At 39.4% G+C, this 23087-nt stretch overlaps 1 protein-coding gene across 9 annotated transcripts in view; it reads right to left on the minus strand.

Moving 5' to 3' along the window:
* The window catches only part of pard3ab (par-3 family cell polarity regulator alpha, b), a 327405-nt gene extending 314634 nt beyond the window's left edge, over positions 1-12771 (minus strand). For 5 of the 9 annotated variants that reach the window (XM_047369393.1, XM_047369392.1, XM_047369394.1 and 2 more), the window contains exon 1: positions 12229-12765. In XM_047369393.1, coding sequence (XP_047225349.1) covers positions 12229-12348 — 120 coding nt within the window. In that variant the 5' untranslated portion in view covers positions 12349-12765. Of the gene's footprint in view, positions 1-12228 lie in introns of all 9 variants that reach the window. The other 4 variants (XR_007038822.1, XM_047369395.1, XM_047369396.1 and 1 more) reach the window with 2 other exon arrangements.
* Between the last annotated feature and the right edge of the window lie 10316 nt (positions 12772-23087).

A 23087-nucleotide genomic window follows, 5' to 3' on the forward strand; every position in this document is an offset into this window, starting at 1 on the left:
ATCCATGATTGGGGTTTTGAGTGATGAACCAGGCTGGGAGTTTTAAAGGCCTCAGGAATCTTTTGCAGGTGTTTAGAGTTAACTCGTTGATTCAGATGATTAGGTTCATAGCTCGTTTAGAGACCCTTTTAATGATATGCTAATTTTGTGAGATAGGAATTTTGGGTTTTCATGAGCTGTATGCCAAAATCATCCGTATTAAGACAATAAAAGACTTGAAATATTTCATTTAATGTGCAATGAATCTAAAATATATGAATGTAAAATTTTCATCATTACATTATGGAAAATAGTGAACTTTATCACAATATGCTAATTTGTTGAAAAGGACCTGTATGTGGAGTTGGCCAAGCAAACCTCTAGTCAACTTTGAAGCAAGAGTGTTTAAAACGCTAAATTAAACATGCTCAAGCTCTGACAGAGTTTGTCATGTTATAACTGCAGCAATAAAGCCAAATGGATCACATGAAATGGTTGCTGCAGTCCTTATTCTTTACAGATCACTCCAGGAGTTTACAGACCCGAAACCTAAGTGCTTGATGGTTGTGATGAATCTAAATCTTACGGGGCCCGTCTGTTTCACGGAGACGGTGCGGAAATCCCAGTCCAGTGAGGAAACGGATTACATTAGCAGCATTTCTGCTCTCCTATCTGTCACTCAGAAATGCTGTTTACATTTCTCTAGAGAACAAATTATGTTTAGGCAAAAAAGGGAGAGCATATTTGCGGTTTCAAACAGTTGATACAAAAATAGAAATTTCGCATACTTTTGCACCTCTGCAGAACCACCAACCTCTAATTATGATGTTTGGGTAGAGCAATATTTACCAACCTGAAAAACATTTAGCCAAGTTTAGCCCTAGGATAGCCTATAAACTGAACAACAGGCTTGTAATGAACTCGGTGCGGCCAACTGCTGAATCATGCAAAATGAGTTGAGCTGGTCTCAGCTGTAGGAAACATTATCTCAATGCTTCTTCTGCCACAGATCAACCCAACTTTTCTGCTTGATTGGGTTCCAGCGAGCTTAAATTAGCTTAGATTTTTCTTTGAATGCGTCCTTTTGACTCAAATTTATAGATTTATCGCACCATTTTTAGAACATTCTGCATGCTCCATCTGTATGCTCCATCAAATAATATAATAATATAATGCTGAAGTTGGTGTCTGATTTTGCAGAGTAGTAAAGGGCTATTTTTGTTATTGTCATCCAGACAAATGTGGGATTAATTTCAAAATCTAGAACAAATTAGTCAAACTTGGACTAAATTATCCTATATTACATAGACTTTTTTATTAGATTTTGTAATTTGTGATGCTTTTATTTTTAATGTAATCTTTCAAAAATGACAATTTCAGAGCTTTGTTTTGCATTTAAACAAGACCAAGTTTAAGAATCACAGGTTGAGATTTAACTTCTGACATTTAAGGGTCCAGAGGGAAAACAATTCAGATTTTGATAACAGAATTGGGATTAATGTATGGAAAGTGAATTTTCTTTTTTTTCTATACTTATTCAGATTAGGAAATTATCTAGTCTACTTCTCAACACTCCTTCCTGCTGCATTCTAGGTATTTTCAGAAGACCTTTACGACAGCTGCCTTTCCTTTCATTTTAGGCGACAATCTAAACTACAGCAATGACTCTCTCGTCGTCATCAGCCTTTATCTCACGTAGACAAAGACTCAGTCGCATTCATTATAGCTGAAACAAAACATTGAGCCAACAGACGAGACAAGAATGAGGTGACAAATTTGACTTTTCTAAGTATCACAATTTCCAAGCATGATTACGTCTAAGGTGGTCCTGACCCAAAAAGAAAACTGACATAAAATTCAGTTTTATGAATTTTCACAAATGCACTAAAGGTTTCCAACATCACAAACTGTGTTTTAATACATTTCATTTCAATATAGGATTTTGGGGTTGAGGTTTGATTTTAAACTAGAGACCAAAAGCAGCTCAACTTCTTTTTAAACGTTGCGTCACAATTCACTAAAGCTGCTGATCTTGTTCAGATCTATTTATTCAGAGTTTTATTTTTATAAAAAAACAAAAAAAAAAAAAAAAACAATTGGCTCCATTCTAATAGAAGTATGATCATTTTATTTGTTCTAAACCCTAAAAAGAGAAAGAAATACTGTACAAAACTGTTACAGCTAAACACATTTCTTCATATAAACTTGATAAGTTATCTTCTTTCCAAGAGGAAAGTAGTTTTTCTACTTCTCAACTCATTTATTTACATTTATTTTAATTCTGATTAGGTCCCAGACTTAAAAGTAGCACTTTGTTCAATAAGTTTGCCCCGCAGGACTCTCCACTTTAATGAACAAGCTCTGTTTGATTGGTCCATTTGCAAATAAACCTTTAGCGGAGTCTTCTTCTTCTAACCAAAAAACGTCAACTATGGTGCACCTCTACCAAGAAATAGCTGAGCTGCAGTCATGACACCTCAAATAAGGCCTGTGTACAAAGAATGGTCAACCAACAGACCGGAAAATGAGCCCCATTTAAACAGAAACAATATTTCCAGAAGATGAAATGTAAGAATATCTGAGCCAAAGAGGTAGTCTCCAAACAAACTTATGAAAAAAGGCAGAAATTTAAGCAGAAATCAGGAAACAGCTTTGTGACAGCAGCCTGTTTTCTTCAACATGTCTCTGGTGTCCTTTGCCACGCCACAATCTGAAAATAAACTGACAATATTTCAAGCAGAGAGAACGGATCTGACACAGGTTGTGTGCTTCGTGGTTGAATAAGTTCACATGAGAAAACTGCTTCACTCCTAAAATCTTAATGAGCTCCTTCAGGACAGCAGCGTTCTTCCCATAATCTGAGGAAGTCTACATTCAGCAATTTTCGAGCTTCCAACGTCACATCTCAACCTTCTCCATCATTCCAAACAGCTCAGATTCATTAGGCGCTCCTGCAAAATGCCCCCAAAACGAAAACCTTATATGATTACTATAATCTTTGTTTTTAAATCAGGAACAGGCTGACAGTTCATGTAAATTCCTCACAGTGAAGCAACATAACTGAGGTGCAGGAAGGGGGAAAATAAGATCTCATCCAAAATGCGGAGCACAGCAAAGAAGCATGTTGGGAACGACGGTTATGTGAGCGTCATCAGCCGGACCAGAGGGTGCAGAATGTCTCATGCTCTGAGGAAAAAGCTGCAGGCTGTAATCATCTGTCCTGTTGTTTGTGTTTTGTGTAATGCCAGTCATTTTCTTCTTCTCTACCCGATTTTTTAAGAAATATGACTTAATTATCTGCAAGCAAAAAGAGGCATCAACATTTTTGTGTTTGTGCTCGTGAAGGGAGCCTCAGATGGGCATATCCTGCACCACGTCTTTTCAGGGAAATTTTTCCACAGTAGTTTGGGTCAGGGTCAGGGTCAGAGTCAGCGGCCCGCGAATCATCAGCGAAGCTTTTAATCCTGCGCTGTGCTCGTTTTTAGAAGCAGCAACCCCTGGCTGGTACAGCCTGGTGACACAAGGATCAAACAGGTGAACTGTGAAGTTATCAAGGCTTTTCAGGTCAGTCGGCCCACACCTCTTCCTTCTGGTGCAACCATGCCTTAAAAGTTCATCTGTGCCCGAGGTACAATGAGAAGGAAATGGATCCAAACTTTGAACCAGATCCTTGGTTGTTTTCATTTAAACATGGGAAGTTTGATGGCACTGCTTAACATGGCTGAGTAGGAATAAGGAGATAAACACATGTTTGGTATGAGTACGCCCCAAGTACAATAATAAATAACTGCTTACTGTTGAGATTCAGAGATAGGGTGAAAATATTCTGGAAGTCCAAACAGCATCAGCTCATTTCCACCAACCATGCTTTGTAAGCAAAAAGACGGCAGGGGTTGGACTTGAGCCGGTACGAGATTCCCACAGTATGATAAGAGTAAAAATACCACTTTCACCATATTTACACAAAGATTTTAAACTAAAATATACAGGTCCTTCTCAAAATATTAGCATATTGTGATAAAGTTCATTATTTTCCATAATTTAATGATGAAAATTTAACATTCATATATTTTAGATTCATTGCACACTAACTGAAATATTTCAGGTCTTTTATTGTCTTGATATGGATGATTTTGGCATACAGCTCATGAAAACCCAAAATTCCTATCTCACAAAATTAGCATATTTCATCCAACCAATAAAAGAAAAGTGTTTTTAATACAAAAAACATCAACCTTCAAATAATCATGTACAGTTATGCACTCAATACTTGGTCGGGAATCCTTTTGCAGAAATGACTGCTTCAATGCGGCGTGGCATGGAGGCAATCAGCCTGTGGCACTGCTGAGGTCTTATGGAGGCCCAGGATGCTTCAATAGCGGCCTTTAGCTCATCCAGAGTGTTGGGTCTTGAGTCTCTCAACGTTCTCTTCACAATATCCCACAGATTCTCTATGGGGTTCAGGTCAGGAGAGTTGGCAGGCCAATTGAGCACAGTGATACCATGGTCAGTAAACCATTTACCAGTGGTTTTGGCACTGTGAGCAGGTGCCAGGTCGTGCTGAAAAATGAAATCTTCATCTCCATAAAGCTTTTCAGCAGATGGAAGCATGAAGTGCTCCAAAATCTCCTCATAGCTAGCTGCATTGACCCTGCCCTTGATAAAACACAGTGGACCAACACCAGCAGCTGACACGGCACCCCAGACCATCACTGACTGTGGGTACTTGACACTGGACTTCTGGCATTTTGGCATTTCCTTCTCCCCAGTCTTCCTCCAGACTCTGGCACCTTGATTTCCGAATGACATGCAGAATTTGCTTTCATCCGAAAAAAGTACTTTGGACCACTGAGCAACAGTCCAGTGCTGCTTCTCTGTAGCCCAGGTCAGGCGCTTCTGCCGCTGTTTCTGGTTCAAAAGTGGCTTGACCTGGGGAATGCGGCACCTGTAGCCCATTTCCTGCACACGCCGGTGCACGGTGGCTCTGGATGTTTCTACTCCAGACTCAGTCCACTGCTTCCGCAGGTCCCCCAAGGTCTGGAATCGGCCCTTCTCCACAATCTTCCTCAGGGTCCGGTCCCCTCTTCTCGTTGTGCAGCGTTTTCTGCCACACTTTTTCCTTCCCACAGACTTCCCACTGAGGTGCCTTGATACAGCACTCTGGGAACAGCCTATTTGTTCAGAAATTTCTTTCTGTGTCTTACCCTCTTGCTTCAGGGTGTCAATAGTGGCCTTCTGGACAGCAGTCAGGTCGGCAGTCTTACCCATGATTGGGGTTTTGAGTGATGAACCAGGCTAGGAGTTTTAAAGGCCTCAGGAATCTTTTGCAGGTGTTTAGAGTTAACTCGTTGATTCAGATGATTAGGTTCATAGCTCGTTTAGAGACCCTTTTAATGATATGCTAATTTTGTGAGATAGGAATTTTGGGTTTTCATGAGCTGTATGCCAAAATCATCTGTATTAAGACAATAAAAGACCTGAAATATTTCAGTTAGTGTGCAATGAATCTAAAATATATGAATGTTAAATTTTCATCATGACATTATGGAAAATAATGAACTTTATCACAATATGCTAATATTTTGAGAAGGACCTGTATAAGATGACCCAACTGCTTATTTTCACTGCTTTTAAACATTTATTCCTACAGCTGATAAAATTTTATCCTTATTATTACACTTTTAATTGGAGCAAATCTATTGTCATTGCAATATCATTCATCCATCGTCTTCCGCTTAACCAAGATCGAGTCGCAGGGGCAACAGGCCCAGGAGGAAAACCCCAGACATCTGCCTCCCTGGTGACATCCTCCAGCTCATTCTGGGGAGTCCCGAGGAAGTTCCTTCAGCAAGTTCTGGGTCTTCCCAGGGTCTCCCTCCATATTTTTCCAGATTTTTCCAACCTATATAGGAACCCTGTAAAATATCTTTTTTGGACAGATTTTATTAATTAGGGCCAGGTCAAAAATGCCTCTTTCAGACACCAAAGGTTGTAGATCCATGCATTAGAGCGGGGGTGTCCGACGTCAGTCTTCGAGGTCCGGTGTCCTGCATGTTTTAGATCTTTCCCTGCTTTAACACCTGATTCAGGTGATTGCAGTTCTGCAAAGGCCCATTAATCAGCCATCATTGGAATTCAGGTGTGCTGAAGCAGGGAAATCTCTACAACAAGCAGGACACCAGCCTTTGTCGACTGACTTTGGATACATTAGAGAGAGCCACGGTAGTATTAATTTTATTAGACATCTATAATAGAATCAAACTGACAATCAGGTAGATGACGAATGTTGTCGGGGAGAGACTGAGGTTCAAGCAAGCGCTGCACGGACAGACAACAAAAATCCTCAATTACTCGTTATTATTATGCCGAGGACATGTGTTGTTTCACGCATGCATTAATGTCACCGTTTCAGCAAACCTGGCATTGTCCACAAGTTGGAGTCTTTTCCTTTGAAGATGTGGTTAACCGTTTGTATCTGTTAGCCTTAAACAGCGTCTATCACACACTGTAGCAGTTTGCATCTCCAGAGACCGTCTACCATCAAAGCCAATGAAGCACTAATTAAAAACAGTCAATTGTGAAATGAATTGAGTAATATCTTAAACACAGGAGAGAAATACCATCAGCATAAGATTAAAACCAGACTTGTAGGTTTGACTCTAACTGCAGCAAAAAATGTGGAGGAGCCTCACCTCCTCCAGAGGAAACTTCATCAGCATGAAGCTGTGAATGGAAATCTTCCTGCATGCTGGTGTGGACAACACCATTCAGACACCTCGTATCCCAAAGGAGGCTGCTGAGTGTTCGGTAAAAAGCTAAATCTCCAGCGCATCACTTGAGAATTTGAAGAATTATATTGTCAGTCTTCCGTTGAAAGGTGTCATTTTTAGAGATTGTCACAAAAAGTGTAAAGCAGCTGGAGCTTCAGGAGCAGAAGATAATATAATCGTTTTGGTTGTAAAGAAGATTGGGAAACTTTTCAGGCTTACGTTGAGTTGGATTTCTGAGAGAGAACGATGTACTAACTGCTTCCAACAGGAATGCTACACATTTTTCATGTCAAAAACTCCATATTTTTCTAGGCTACTTTCTAGGGCTTAAAACTCATTTTTAAAAGGATTAATCCCAACAATCAATATTACGTGATGGCAGAAATTTTCTTTGTGGTTGGGCTTCAAATTTTGGTCCTGCAAAATCTAGCGACTCCATAGGAGGAGGCAACGAAGGACGCAAGGAGGAACTTAAAAGAAATATTAGACGTTTGGATGGGTGGACGGATAGACAGAGAGATTGATAACAGATGGACTGATGGACATATTAATCCTCTGAGAGACGGATCGATGCACGGTCAACTGAACAGAAGATGAACGGATCACTGGACGGGTATATTGACAGACAGATTGATTAATGGATGAACGGACGGGCTGATAGAGGGATAAACTGATGGACAGAGATGTACGGATGTTGACCAATTGATGGAGAGAACGAATGATGGATGGATGCAGAGACAGATGAACTAATGGCAGATGGACTGATGAACTGACAGGCAAAGGAATGAACGGATTAATGGACAGATGACCAGACAGATTGATAGATGGATTGATGGTGAGAGATTGATTGACTGAGGGAAGACCATACAGGTGGCTCGATTGATGAAAAGACAGGCAGGTGGACGCGCACTACTTTCATACACTGGAATACTGAAAAAAAGTATTTTTCTCCATTCTCTATTTCCTTTTCCATGCATATCCAAGCCTGGAAAATCCTTAAATTCCATACCATGAAAGAAAACGACCACACCACTGACAGCGCTTCTCTGCTTTAGTTAACCGCCCACAATCCTCTGCTGCATCACTATGACATGACCAAATAAATACCACATGGCCAACACCCTCCAGAAACAAATAAAATGCAACAAGATGTAAATAAACATCTGTCATTAATACCAGCCCAGTTTCCCTTATGGAACCAATACCTATATGTTACAAAATGACAAACATCGGCCGATACGATGTTAAAGCCGATAGTTCGTGCATCCATTCACATTGCCTTAGAACTCTGGTCTAAACAATCATCCCAGCATCTGCATCCTTCTACTTCCATGGTTATGGAGTCCATTCAGAAGAGAACTACATTTACTTTTTCTCATTTCCTGCAGAAACCATTCTTCTATAATGACAGGGCAAGTTACAAGAAGGATCTTACAAACAACGTGGCAGCAGAAAACACCCAACCTAAATTAGGTACCCCTATTAAGACAGAGACGGGGAAAAAAGCTGTGATCTTCGACACCACATCTGTGACCAACAGACTTCCTGAGTTGGTTAGATGGCACAGTCTGGGCAGAACCAGAGCAGTAAACATGGCTATAAGGAGATTAAATGACAAGGGTGTTGGGTTTTCAAGCAGTGCGTTTTGTTGTGAGTGAACCGTTTATTTCATGTATGTTTAACTTAACCAAAAGCCTCGGAGGCCTCGCTGTCAAACATCTGCATTCAACAGCAGCAACACTGAAACAACGACCCTTCAATTAAACCCCAGATAGTACACAGCAAACTGAGACAGATACAACAAGCAGTCCAAAACTGTTGAGGAGTAATCACAAAGCAAAATATTATGAAGCCATAAAAATCCTCCCAAAAAGATGTTTCCCAGCAGCAAATCTAGGTCCGTTCACAACCTGGGTATTCGAAGTTTTTAGTTTGAATTAAACTGCATTAAAAAGGTCTACCTATGCTACAACAATGATGTTGCCCACATGATTAGATAATTCATCTGTGGCATAATTTCCACGTAAACAGGGTCTGTGCATGCAAACATGTTTTCGTGGAAAATAATTTGGCTTCACTTTTTGTTTATGGCCCTTGTTATGGTTCACTGTTGTCCTTTCGTCCTGCAATAAACCCAAACAGTGATGCAATCACTGCTAGTATTTACAGCACTTGTCATTTTAGCACTAACTGAACCTCCAAGGTATTTCTATCTGGTCAGCCTGCAGACCAAGGCTTGTTGGGTTTCAGGAAACAAAGCAAAAACAGACGACTAAAGTAGTGATCAGTAACAGGTTTGGCTGATTAGTGACATAGTGTGTACTGTAAGCTTGCTAAAAAGGCATAGTAAAATGGGACAGTGCATGGTTAAAGATACATCTACAAGGTAAAAATGCTTGATTCAATTTGTGCTCCTGAACTTGTACCTAAGCTGCTTTTCCAGTGTGAATGGCTGTTTGTTGTGCTCAGCGAACAGGCTAACTCACTTCAGCAATACAAACAATCTTTCACTACAACGTAACAGAGGAGCGCTTCAGTGGCAGCCATGTTGGATTTTATGGTCAGGTGCTATAAGAAACCATAGAATGTGGAAATCCAACATCCATCTTCAGGAACATTTCAACCTGTGCTCACATCGAGGAACCTGGAAATCTGGACATCGGAATCCGAAAGCAATCCTGGTGAATGCTGCCGTAAAAAAATAAACAGTGGCACCGTCTTTTTGCAACATCAACAAACTTTTTATGCTGCATTAAACAACAAGTGTCAACAAATATATTGCAGGCATAGACATCATAAATGCATGGTACCTAGACAATGAGCTAACACTTAATGCAGTCCAATTGCATCCCGGTTTTACTTGGAGCCACCCAGAACTTACTGTAATTTTTTTACCGCTCACACCAGGAGCTCAGGGTGTGTCTCTTCCATGTTGACCAGATAAATATGTAAACACCCAAACGTACAGAGTTATGCTTTCTGCAGGGTTCCCTTCCAACTATTACAAGCAGAGCGACGTACAAACCAAAGTAATTTCTCTTTCTCTTTTATAGTCCCAACAAGCTATTCTAGTTCAAAGTATTACATGTCTGGGGATGGTATCATGTCTGCACTCGATTAACAGGCATATAGAAGTGGGTTTGTAAGCTGATGTCTGCAACAAGCCAGAAAACACTGGAGGGCAGATTAGAGCTCTTGTAAAGCCACATTGTATATTTTCTGTAAAATAAATAACTGATATTTCACCTGCTTTTAAAAAGGTGTGGTGCTCGTTATTTTATGTCTTCTCATGCCAACCATGCATGGGGCATGGCTGGTATGTGGTTCGGTGACTCCAGTAAATAATATCTACTAGTTGGATGTTATTCACAGTCATTGTGGTTGGATTAGGGGTCATAAAGGGTCATATTTTGTAAGAGTCAAGTGGCCCAAACTGGAACCAGTCCCACAATCAATGGAAACAGGGTGTCTCCAGAAACGTATTTACAAATAAACTAAAATATACCTAAAATTCTAGCAATTTAATTACAGTTGATCTCCATAAATCAAGAAAAGATAGATTTAGGAAGGCACAAATCGATGGCGCATGGGTTCAAAAAGCGAGGTACAAAATGGGAAAATGGACGGAGAGCCTTTAAAGGAATGCCCGATTAGGCTAATAATTTACCCACAATTTGTTGAGACTTCAATCAGAGGCCAATGGGATCATTAACGTCTGAGGATAAGAGTAAAACTGGGAAATGGGGTTCACACACAGTTTAAACCTTTATTCAGTTGCAGAACCTCAGACCACTCTTCTAATATCAGCCAGCATACTGAAAATATTCCATCCATGTAGCATATTTGAAACAAAAAAAGCTTTAAATTGCCACATTGCATGACTTGAGGAACAGAAACCAAGTCATTAAAGTCAAGGAGGAGTTCTTCCAACATGCAGCCTGCTTCTCAGCGGAGCAGAGACTTCCTCACCTGCCTCTGTCTGCTACCGGTGAATTATTCAGATGAGAACAAGGTACAGTAAAACTCCTAGGTCACTATCACTACAGCAGAAGATGCTGGCATGAAGTTAGCAGGGAGAGAAGCAAAGCATCAATGAGTAGCGTCATTTTATGGCCAGCTATGAAAATGATTAGAGATGCACCATTTAGGCTTTTTTCTGGATGATATCGAGGCCAAAACTGTTGATTCCTATTTATTTTTCCCAAGCGCTAAAAACACAAGACAAATTAGCTCAAAGTTCCTTGATAGAGGTTCCAAATTTGAATTACAAAATTATCCACATTTATGCGTTAATCCACAAGTCACTAACCTTTAAGTATTATCACAAAGAAAAAAAGTTGTTTGGTTGCTTTACAGGCTGAAAATGGAGGAGAGTTCTCTATTATGATGCATTTAATAAATAGGAAAAAAGGGTTTTCTCCAGCATTTAATCTACTGAGCATAAGATGGAACATTTGCCATTTCTCTGGTTGTTTGCATGGTGCATCTCTCCATATTACAGTGCATGTCTCCTTAACTGAATTTAGTCATAAAAAAAAAAAAAAAAGTAGAATGCAAAGCTCTCCAGAAATGCTGCAAAATGTAAAGCCATAAATGAGACACATGTCAAATCAAGGTTTCCCACATAAACATTTATGTTGGCCTTGCACGTTTCTCTCCCATCTTATCTGATCCAAGGGAACAATCCACGCAGGCTTCTGCACAGAGTTAGTTCAGAGGTTATCTGCAGCTGCAGCAATAACCTCGCTCCAGGTTTTATTCCACTTTTATCTCCAGAATTTATGCCTCGGGTCCAAGCCTGCACCGGGAGCTCCACTGTGCGCTTTCCATCAGCATCCAGGGTCTGGAACCATGCAGCTGAGAGGAACAGAGGCAGCTTCTCTAAGGGAAGTCTCATAAAACTTCCTTTTTATTTAAATGCCACTTCTGTGCACCTTTTTCCACAAACCTATCTGGTCACTACCTTTACCTTTATATAAAGTGAATCACGTTGTCTGCTTGGTTTATTTTTATTGGGAATCTTGCAGATGAAGATCGTTAGATTCTCCTGAGTTGGCCCCTAAACGCCTCACAGCAGACATACTTTTGCTAACTTGCTACCCAGCTAAAAAACTTAGTTCCAAACGAGCTGGAAACACGGGAAAAGTGCGCATGTTTGGGGAAACCTCTGCTGTTCTCCTGGAAAATGTTGGCTACCTTGTTGTGAGCCGCAGGGAGAATCCCTGAGGAAGTTTTTTTTGTTGCTTTACAAACACAAGGACCACAATGGCGCTGCGCCTTTTCTTTTAAAGCGGCAACACACGGCGGCGCAGTGTGTGCGCCTCGTTATCTCCGCAAACTGCACCAAAACGAGCAGGAAAGAGGAAAAACTGAGCGCCTCTCCCCCCCCTCCTGCTTTGCGTCTGCGAAAAGTTTGCGCCATGTTTGAGCGAGACTGCGGCGCTTCCAGGAAAACAGGGAAAAAGTAGCCTGCACTCACCTTGGCGATAGCCTTCTTGTACCTCATGACAGCCTGCTGGATGAGTGCGTGGACCTTAATGTTCCCGTCCCCGCACGGAACCACCACCCGGGTCTTCCCGAAGCACACCGTCACTTTCATGGTTCAGTATCCTAGGACTTCCCCAGGTTCGGAGCAAAGCCGAGACGAGGAGGACAAATCCGAATGGGAAGCACACAGGAGCATGGAGGGGGGTTTTGTTGTTGTTGCCCGAGGTTATCCCGGTATTCCTGCCTGGAAAAATGAGGACTAACCGTCGAGCCTCTTCTCCCCGCCGGACGACATTGTTTGCTGTATTTTCTGACCACCTGTTTAGCTTCTGTCTCTCTCTCTCCCTCTCTTCTTCCTTCCCTCCCTCTCTAGATCCCAAAGCCTCTCTCCGAGCTGAGCTAATGCTCGGCGCTGCGTTCAAGGGTTACCAGGAGTGTTGGAATTAAGACAACCAAACATATTTGTTTTTTTAAATACGTGCTTTAATATTTAGAAAATCATTCATTAACCCTTAAGGCTTATGATTAAATATCAGAAATCTAGTGATATTATAAGAAAAATATTTAACATCATCATTTAACATTAAAACGAAAAATGACTTCTTAAATCTCGGTATTTTGTTGTCACATTATTTGTGTAAATTCATTCATTAAAGTTTAAAAGCAAATAGTATAAAACTATTGAGTATTCAATTTGTAAATAAAACTGTTTTTACAGCAATTGTCACACGATGTTCAATAAAAATACTTTTGAGAACTAATACAAACACTCACATTAAAAAGAGAAAAACTACCCTTTAACTACAAGTAAACACTAAAAAAGGAAGTTCAAATCATTTTTAAAAAATTAGATAATAAATAGTTATAAATTAATATTTCTATAACAAGTAAAAGAAATACTAGTGCAAATGAAAAATGTACAAATCTATAAGTAAACAAATGATTATCAAACCTATGAGCAAAAATTGATAAAAGGAACAAAACAAAAGTCAAAATAAATATACTGCAAAAAAGATACAAGTCCCTGTAATGGTACAGTATTTATCTTTACTGAAACAAAAGAGCGACATTTGTTGCATCAGGTTTATAATGGTTTAAGAAAGTACTTTTATTTAACTTTTTTTAATCCTTAGAAATAAAAAATCTAATCAAATGGGTTGGGTTTTTTTAACTCTCACCTGAAAAAGGTATAAAACTGGCTAATAAATGAATTCAGACAAAACCAAAAAATATTATATGGAACAAAACAAAAAAAAACTATGATGTTGGTATATATCCTATCATTGTTTCATCATTAATCTTACGCGTACATAAAAATGCATTTTACCATTACAGTTTTGATTAAGATATACCTTATTTTCTGTTTCTCTCTCTAGAAACTAAATCAGTCATTTTAGACAGATAATTTAGCAAATTATTTTCAGCATAATTGTTGTATTTTAATAGCAGAAAAACTGATAAAAGGGAAAACCTGATCATGAAATCTCCAAACAATCAGCAGAGTAATGGACAGAATAATTGTTTCCTAACAGAAAGAAGTCAGCTGTCTCCATTTCTTATTTGTAGAGTCAGAAGTTGAGCATAAGTTGAGAAAATGTCTCACTTACATAAAGAAAATTAATAAAAAATCAATAGTTTTACAAATGACAGAAAACGAGATTCTGATCAAATGAGAAACTAATTTGTCTTCTTCAATCTAATCTAATCTCATTTATTTATTTTCCTTTAATGCACTTAAATCAATTAGAAAGGATTTGGTGCTAGTGACGCCGTAAATTACGAGTGCCTCCTGAACGCCTCAGAAAAGAAACGTCTGGCCCCGCTCTGCGGCCAGGCTCGGTAATGTCTGAGGAGCAGTAAGTAGGTAGATCTACGGTACACTGTGGGTTAGAGCGCTCAATCAGAAAGCAGTAAAGAGTTCTTGAGTTTTTAGATTTGTTTTTAAAGACTACAGACTTTTAAAGATTTGAGATTATTCAGAGGTTAGGTTTGCTTTTAGGAATTAACTAGACTTCATACAAATACAGTTCTGACTACAAACTAGGCATTTGTTTCATAGTACTACTGTGCAAAGGTTTTAAACTGCTACGTATTTCTTTTAACACGTCTGCCAAACAACTCTGCTGGGTTTTCTGAAGATTTTTCAGTCTTTCTTTGAAATGTTGCTGCTTTTTCACTTATTTTCTGTTCAATCCTGATACCCAATTATGACAGCGTGTTTTGCAGTTAGGGGAGAAAAATAAGGGAAGTGGATGAGTGGTGGAGGGCAAAGGAGGGAAATGTCAGGCCTTAAAAAAGCGTTGTTAATCAGATGAATATTATGTTAAAGTGTAGTTTTTAAGGAACACCTGACAAAGGACCAGAGAGATGCATCATCCTTCGGCGGATCTCCTACACTATGCTAAACTTTAGGTTAATAGGTCTTTCGGGATCATTTCACTGGAGCTGAAACATTGTTTTCTGTTAACTTGTGTCTTTTATTGACTAATTGGTGGCAAAGTTGTCAGTACTGCTGCCTCCTAAAAGGTCTTGGGATCCAATCCTACCCTGGGCCTTTTTTCATGGAGTATGTATGTTGTCCCTGTGCATGCATATGTTCTCTCAGGGTACTCTGGCTGGGTACTCTGGCTCTCCCAAAGTCCAAAACTACGCATGTGCGGGCTAATGTGTGTGTGTGCTTGGTCATTGGATGGATGGATGGATAGATGGATGGAAACAAATAAGCAAGCAAACAAACAAAAATGTTAATCCAAAAAACAGGGGAAAGCCCATAGAGAAACTCCCAAAACCCCTGGAGAACTATTTATTATGACCACTTACTGACCTTGTGGTCTCTGAGTCAGTGAAAATTATACATGATTTAAAACATTTTTTATGAATAAAAAAAAACTGAAAAGTGTGGTGTGCAAAAGTATTCAGCCCCCTTTACTCTGAGTGCAACCAATTTCCTTCAGAAGTTGCCTGATGATTGCTGATGACTATATAGAGTCCACCTGTGTGTAATCTGATCTCAGTATAAATACAGCTGCTCTGTGATGGCGTCAGAGGTTGGTTAAGAGAATATTGGGGAGCAAACAGCATCATGAAGTCCAAGGAACACACCAGACAGGTCAGGGATTAGGTTGTGGAGAAGTTTAAAGCAGGCTTAGGCTGAATAATGGAAGAGTGGGAAGAAGAAAAGCATTGTTAAAAGAAAACCATAAGAAGTCCTGTTTGCAGTTTGCTAGAAGCCATGTTGGGGACACAGTAAACATGTGGAAGAAGGTGCTTTCGTCAGACGAAACCAAAATCGAACTTTTTGACCAAAATGCAAAACGCTATGTGTGGCAGAGAACTAACGCTGCACCTCACTTTGAACACACCATCCCCACTGTCAAATATGGTGGTGGCAGCATCATGCTCTGGGGGTGCTTCTCTTCAGCAGGGACAGGGAAGGTGGTCAGAGTTGATGGGAAGATGGATGGAGCCAAAACAGGGCAATCTTGGAAGAAAACCTGTTGGAGTCTGCAAAAGACATGAGACTGTGGTGGAGGTTCACCTTCCAGCAGGACAACGACCTTAAACATAAAACCAGGGCTAATATGGAATGGTTTAAAACAAAACACATTAATGTGTTAGAATGGCCCTGTCAAAGTTCAGACCTAAACCCAATTACGTATCTGTGGCAAGATTTGAAAACTTAAACTTCTGTTCACAAACGCTCTCCATCTAATCTGACTGAGCTTGAGCAGTTTTTCAAAGAAGAATGAGCTAAATGTTCAGTCACTGGATGTGCAAAACTCTAAAATACTTGCAGCAGTAATTGCAGCAAAAGGTTATTGCATAAATTATTGATTCAGGGGAACTGAATACTTTTACACAATGCCCTTTTCAGTTTTTTATTTGTAAAAAAAGTCATGTATAATTTTTGTTCCACTTCACAATTGCATACCGCTTTGTGTTAGTCTTTATTATTAAATTCCAATAAAATATATTTACCTTTGTGGTTGTAATGTGACAATATGTGGAAAAGTTCATTGGGTATGAATACTTTTACAAGCCACTGTAAAAAAACAGATTGATAGCAAGACCTTTGTATGATACCATATTTGTAAAAACAGCTGTTTCTAATAACTGATTAATAGTAGTCTAGCATCAAAAAGCTGCTAAAACTCCTGCAGGGGGGCTTTCACTAAGAGGTGTCCCAGTAGCACGTGGATGCACCACACGGATCCCAGCTCTGGGTCAACTGACCCGATCCTGTGGGTTCCAGAGCTCTCTGGGCCTGAGAAAGGCTGCAGCACAGCATTTAGTGAGGAAAATAAAAAAGAAATCAGTCTATGCCCTTCATATTCATGGAAAGTATGTGTGTGTTTATGGCTTAAAATGGGTACGGTTAAAAGAGAACCTCTCCATCCTCTTGTGCCAGCACACAGCTGGGAGGTTGTTTTAACTCCTAACACAGCTGAAACAGCTTGGCGGACTCCAGCCTCAGCCTCAGCCTCAGCAGCCGTCACAAACCATTTAAACAGCCTCACATGTGGAGAATCTGACCAAGTGTTTATAGGGATATCTATGAAAAGCTGCTGAGAAAATGTGCAATTACACCACATGGAGCCAAAGTAAAATATATAAATATTAAGCTAACGCTTGGTGACAATTTATTTCTTCTTTGCAAGATCACTAACCAAAGATAAAACTGTGGAAATAAGGTTTGCTAGATGGTTTGAAGTTTTTAAAAAAGTAGCTTTGAAAAAAAGCTTTCCTTTCAGCATCTTTTTGTCATATTTATCTTTTCATTGGACTTTGGTAAATGTTTTCATGGGGCCATGTAAGGGTAGTCTGCCAACAAGCCAATATTTTCTGTCATTTCAGATAGAAATCTTTCAGACATTCTTATAATATTTCAGAAGAGATAAGTGAAAACCGAACGTAAAAGCAAAGTATCACGTGCAATGAGATATGTTTCAGTGTAACAGAAACCTCAGACTTACCCTGAATGTCTGAATCTCATATACTGAGTTAATGTTTTCTACAAGAGTCCATCTGAGTCTCTACAATCCCTTTCATTCAGGTCTCAAAATGATAATTAATTGAGTGTTTGTTTTTTAAACATGCATCAAAACAGAGTAGAATTTAGGTAACGATTTATTGCTACCATGCTTCCAGTCTAACATCTTTCTGACTTGATGTCAGGAACTATTTTGAGGAACACAACCAACCAAATAAAAGAATGAAAATAAAGTAAAAATAAAAAAAGCAATAAATGTATAGCTATATTTAAAAAATGACAATAAATAAGTAAAGAATAAAATTAAACAATATCAAATTATTATAAATAAAAGATAAGTGAAGAAGTAAACAATGTATGGATAGCAGATTTAGAATAAAAATAAATAATGAATTATTAGCAACATTTTTTCATAATTACATTAAAATAAAAATATAAAATAGGAAATGTAAGAATAAAATTTTAAAAATACATTTTTAATATTGATATTAAAATAAGCAGTTATAACTAGCCAACATTGCAATTACAAAAATACATTGACTGACTAAAATAATTAATGTGTGAATAGCAAAGAATTTTAAAGTAAAAATAAAAAATAGAGATGTATTTACAGCAACGTTTCAAAGACTGCAATAAAATAATAAACAAATGATGTATGTATTAGCAACACGATTTTAAATTACACTCAAACAAAAATAACGTATTTTTGTTACTATATAATTTAGTAAATTTCAATAACAGCAGCACCTTTAAAATAAAAGATGAATGAATGCAATAATAGCAACAGATTCTTAAATAAGATTTTAAAAATTTGGCTGTCTGTTAATGGCAACATTTCTTTAAATGATCATAAAATAAAGTAAATAAAGTAAACTTAGCAATGCACTCAAAATATATTCCAGCTTTGACGCCGAAACGACGTCATTTTTAACGGAGAATTGTTTCTGGATCAGTGGCGACATCTGGTGGTAGACTGTAAGATTAGGGCAGAAGGCGCTTGTAATGGTGTAATAAACAGGGGTTGGACAATGAAACTGAAACACCTGTCATTTTAATGTGGGAGGTTTCATGGGTAAATTGGACCAGCCTGGTAGCCAGTCTTCATTGATTGCACATTGTGTGAAGGTTCAATTAGCAGGGTAAGAGCACAGTTTTGCTCAAAATATTGAAATGCACACAACATTATGGGTGACATATCAGAGTTCAAAAGAGGACAAATTGTTGGTGCACGTCTTTCTGGTGCATCTGTGACCAAGACAGCAAGTCTTTGTGATGTATCAAGAGCCACGGTATCCAGGGTAATGTCAGCATACCACCAAGAAGGACGAACCACATCCAACAGAATTAACTGTGGACGCAAGAGGAAGCTGTCTGAAAGGGATGTTCGGGTGCTAACCCGGATTGTATCCAAAAAACATAAAACCACCGCTGCCCAAATTATGGCAGAATTAAATGTGCACCTCAACTCTCCTGTTTCCACCAGAACTGTCCATCAGGAGCTCCACAGGGTCAATATACCCGGCCGGGCTGCTATAGCCAAAACTTTGGTCACTCATGCCAATGCCAAACGTCGGTTTCAATGGTGCAAGGAGCACAAATCTTGGGCTGTGGACAATGTGAAACATGTATTGTTCTCTGATGAGTCCACCTTTACTGTTTTCCCCACATCCGGGAGAGTTACGGTGTGGAGAAGCCCCAAATAAGCGTACCACCCAGACTGTTGCATGCCCAGAGTGAAGCATGTGGGTGGATCAGTGATGGTTTGGGCTGCCATATCATGGCATTCCCTTGGCCCAATACTTGTGCTAGATGGGCACGTCACTGCCAAGGACTACCGAACCATTCTTGAGGACCATGTGCATCCAATGGTTCAAACATTGTATCCTGAAGGCGGTGCCGTGTATCAGGATGACAATGCACCAATACACACAGCAAGACTGGTGAAGGATTGGTTTGATGAACATGAAAGTGAAGTTGAACATCCCCCATGGCCTGCACAGTCACCAGATCTAAATATTATTGAGCCACTTTGGGGTGTTTTGGAGGAGCGAGTCAGGAAACGTTTTCCTCCACCAGTATCACGTAGTGACCTGGCCACTATCCTGCAAGAAGAATGGCTTAAAATCCCTCTGACCACTGTGCAGGACTTATATATGTCATTCCCAAGATGAATTGACGCTGTATTGGCCACAAAAGGAGGCCCTACACCATACTGATGAATGATTGTAGTCTAAAACCAGGTGTTTCAGTTTCATTGTTTCATTGTCCAACCCCTGAATGGTGTGCACAAGCTGTTTGAATCTGTTTGTGAAATTGTTAATTTTTTTACTATTTTGGCTGAGTAACAACTTTGTTTTTTTGTTTTTTTATATCTGATTTTTCGCTACAGTTAAAGGTTCTGTCACCTGAATGACCCCAATGCTTTGATTGGAGGTGAGAGGGCAAAAGGTCAGACCGATAAGCTGGTGGTGTCGGATCTTTTCACTGAAAACAAAACAAAAGGAGGGTCGATAGGACGGCATATACAGGGTGTGACCCGTTTATTATTCCTACTTAATCATATTAGATTCAAAAGTTCATTAATTTCAGTAACTGAATTCTCTAAATGATAAATGGCCTGCACATGTATAGTGCTTTATCAAGTCACCAGAGACCCCAAAGTCCTTTACACTACACTCATTCATCCACCCATTTATTCACACACCTACCATGGTAAGCTACAATATAGCCACAGCTGCCCTGGGGCACACTGACAGAAGTGAGGCTGCCATACACTGGAGCCATAGGGGCCTCTGACCACCATCAGCAGTAAAGGTGCGTGAAGTGTCTTGCCCAAGGACACACCTGACAGCTTATGAAAACATGACATTTAAGATATTACATCAGACCAATAAAAAAAAAAAATTTATAACAGAAACATGGGCTTAATGAAGAATATGTTTAATACCTGCTAAATGCTTGCTATTTTCAATGGGTTTTAATGCTTTTAGTCTGATAAACCAGCCTCGTCTGAGCCCATATTCTAATTTATTGTATATGACTGTATGTATGTATACAACTCAAATCAACACATGTATCCAACTAAATGTTCACTGACTGAGCTGCAGGCAGAGTGAGTGGAGGTGAAGGGCTTTATTCTTTCTGCATGTTGTACAAACAAAACATTCATATATTTGCACTGGAACATTTTTCCCCGTCTTGTTCTCTTGTCCCTCTCCTCTTCTTATCCTCAGGATGTAGGAGCACTTGCAGCATTAAAATTTTCTATGTAAAAAACTTTATTGGTTGCATTTGTAAGCAACTGAGGGTTTCCCCATAACCTGGAGTAAAATGTATGTTTCAACTGTGGTCTTGACTGGTCTGAGAGAAGACTGAGTACCACAAGACTACTGCTAACCAATCCAATGAAAAAAGTATTTTCATTGGATATTTTACATTTCCGAAATTGATCTGAGAGTCCGCTAACTTTTTGTTAGTAATCCATGGCATCCTGTGATCCTGGATTATAAAACTGATGTTACTTAGACAGTCTTCAAAATGGGAAAGACCAGAGAACATTCCATTCAAGTAAGGCAGATACAGTGCCTGGCGAAAGTACTCGGCCCCCTTGAACTGGTCAACCTCTTGCCACATTTCAGGCTTCAAACATAAAGATATAAAATTCTACTTTTTTGTGAAGAATCAACAACAAGTGGGACACAATCGTGAAGTGGAATAAACTCTCATCTCAAACAAGGAGAAGACTGATCAGAGATGCAGCTAAGAGGCCCATGATCACTCTGGATGAACTGCAGAGATCTACAGCTGAGGTGGGAGAGTCTGTCCATAGGACAACAATCAGTCGTACACTGCACAAATCTGGCCTTTATGGAAGAGTGGCAAGAAGAAAGCCATTTCTCAAAGATATCCAGAAAAAGTCTCGTTTAAAGTTTGCCACAAGCCACCTGGGAGACACACCAAACATGTGGAAGAAGGTGCTCTGGTCAGATGAAACCAAAATCTAACTGTTTGGCCACAATGCAAAATGATATGTTTGGCATAAAAGCAACACAGCTCATCACCCTGAACACACCATCCCCACTGTCAAACATGGTGGTGGCAGCATCATGGTTTGGGCCTGCTTTTTGTCAGCAGGGACAGGAAGATGGTCAAAATTGATGGGAAGATGGAAGGGGCCAAATACAGGACCATTCTGGAAGAAAACCTGTTGGAGTCTGCAAGAGACCTGAGACTGGGACGGAGATTTATCTTCCAACAAGACAATGATCCAAAACATAAAGCCAAATCTACAATGAATGGTTCACAAATAAACGTATCCAGGTGTTGGAATGGCCAAGTCAAAGTCCAGACCTAAATCCAATCGAGAATCTGTGGAAAGAGCTGAAGACTGCTGTTCACGAACGCTCTCCATCCAACCTCACTGAGCTCCAGCTGTTTTGCAACGAAAAATGGGCAAGAATTTCAGTCTCTCGATGTTCAAAACTGATAGAGACAAACCCCAAGAGACTTGCAGCTGTAATTGCAGCAAAGGGTGGCGCTACAAAGTATTAACGCAAGGGGGCCAAAAAATATTGAACGCCCCACTTTTCGGTTTTTTATTTGTTAAAAAAGTTTGACACATCCAATAAATTTCATTCTTCTTCATGATTGTGTCCCACTTGTTGTTGATTCTTCACAAAAAATTAGAATTTTATATCTTTATATTTGAAGCCTGAAATGTGGCAAGAGGTTGAAAAGTTCAAGGGGGCCGAGTACTTTTGCAAGGCACTGTATGTGTTGATCATCATCTGTAGATATTTGAATGTCCATCTAAGGTCACAATGTTTTAAAATATAGCTGTCAAATCTCTGACATTTATTATACAAATAAATGTAGAATTTGTATTACTTCATGGATTATAATTATACACAGACACTAAGAAAAAAAAGAAACATTAGAAGAGATTCTCAACTTTAATTTTGCTAAACATTTATGAAATTTCTTAGATTAAGATAATGAGGAAAGGGCACAGCAGACGCCTGAACGTCTCTTTGATGGTATCAACAGCATTTAATTGTGTTCTGCGTTCATCCCAGGTTAATTTTGTGCTAAAAAGCTGACTGGCAGAGACTTGGTGTGACTCCCTGCTGTCGAGTCTTTGTGCCACCTGAGGGTTCCCCTTCTGCTGCCGGTGCTCGGCCATCTGGACCCTTCATCCTCCAACTGTAGGGTCAGGGGAGGAGGAGGGATAGCAGGAGGGTAAGATGACACAGACCTGGGAAAATGCAACAGCTTTCACTACTTAAAGAAGAAGGAAATAAAACTATGCAAAACTTATGAATGACAAAAATAAAACATGCTGTATCTTCTCTTGTAATAGGGTTTCTTGTTACCCTTAAGAGTCATAAATTGTGTTCTGTTCCGTCTTACACCAGAGAGAAGCAAAGAACACTTTCTTTTGATGATTTTGTCTCAATAAAGAGTTTTTTTATTCTCACACTGTCTTGGATTTACAGAAGCTTGGCCCTGCAGGATGGTGCTCTTTGATAACAGCGGGGCCAGTTTTTGAACAGCACGGTCTCTTGTGGCATGCACAGGGGACAGATGGTGACTCTGGGAGTCAGAGTCAGCTCTAAATAAAGAATTTTTACCAACAATACAGCAGATTACAATACTTTTTAAGTACAATGGGAGCATACATGTTATGGCATCCGAAGACTAGGATCAATTCTGTGCCTAATATTATGTACAAATACTGTACTTTATTATCTTTAAGCATTTTCCTTTTAATGTGGTCTTAGTTATGACATTTGCAATTTAAGATATATAATACCATTACTAAAGAAAACTAATGTCTAAATATGGAAACACCTATCTAGTGA

Source organism: Girardinichthys multiradiatus, chromosome 6 (genome assembly GCF_021462225.1).
Source record: "Girardinichthys multiradiatus isolate DD_20200921_A chromosome 6, DD_fGirMul_XY1, whole genome shotgun sequence".
Classification (NCBI taxonomy): domain Eukaryota; kingdom Metazoa; phylum Chordata; class Actinopteri; order Cyprinodontiformes; family Goodeidae; genus Girardinichthys; species Girardinichthys multiradiatus.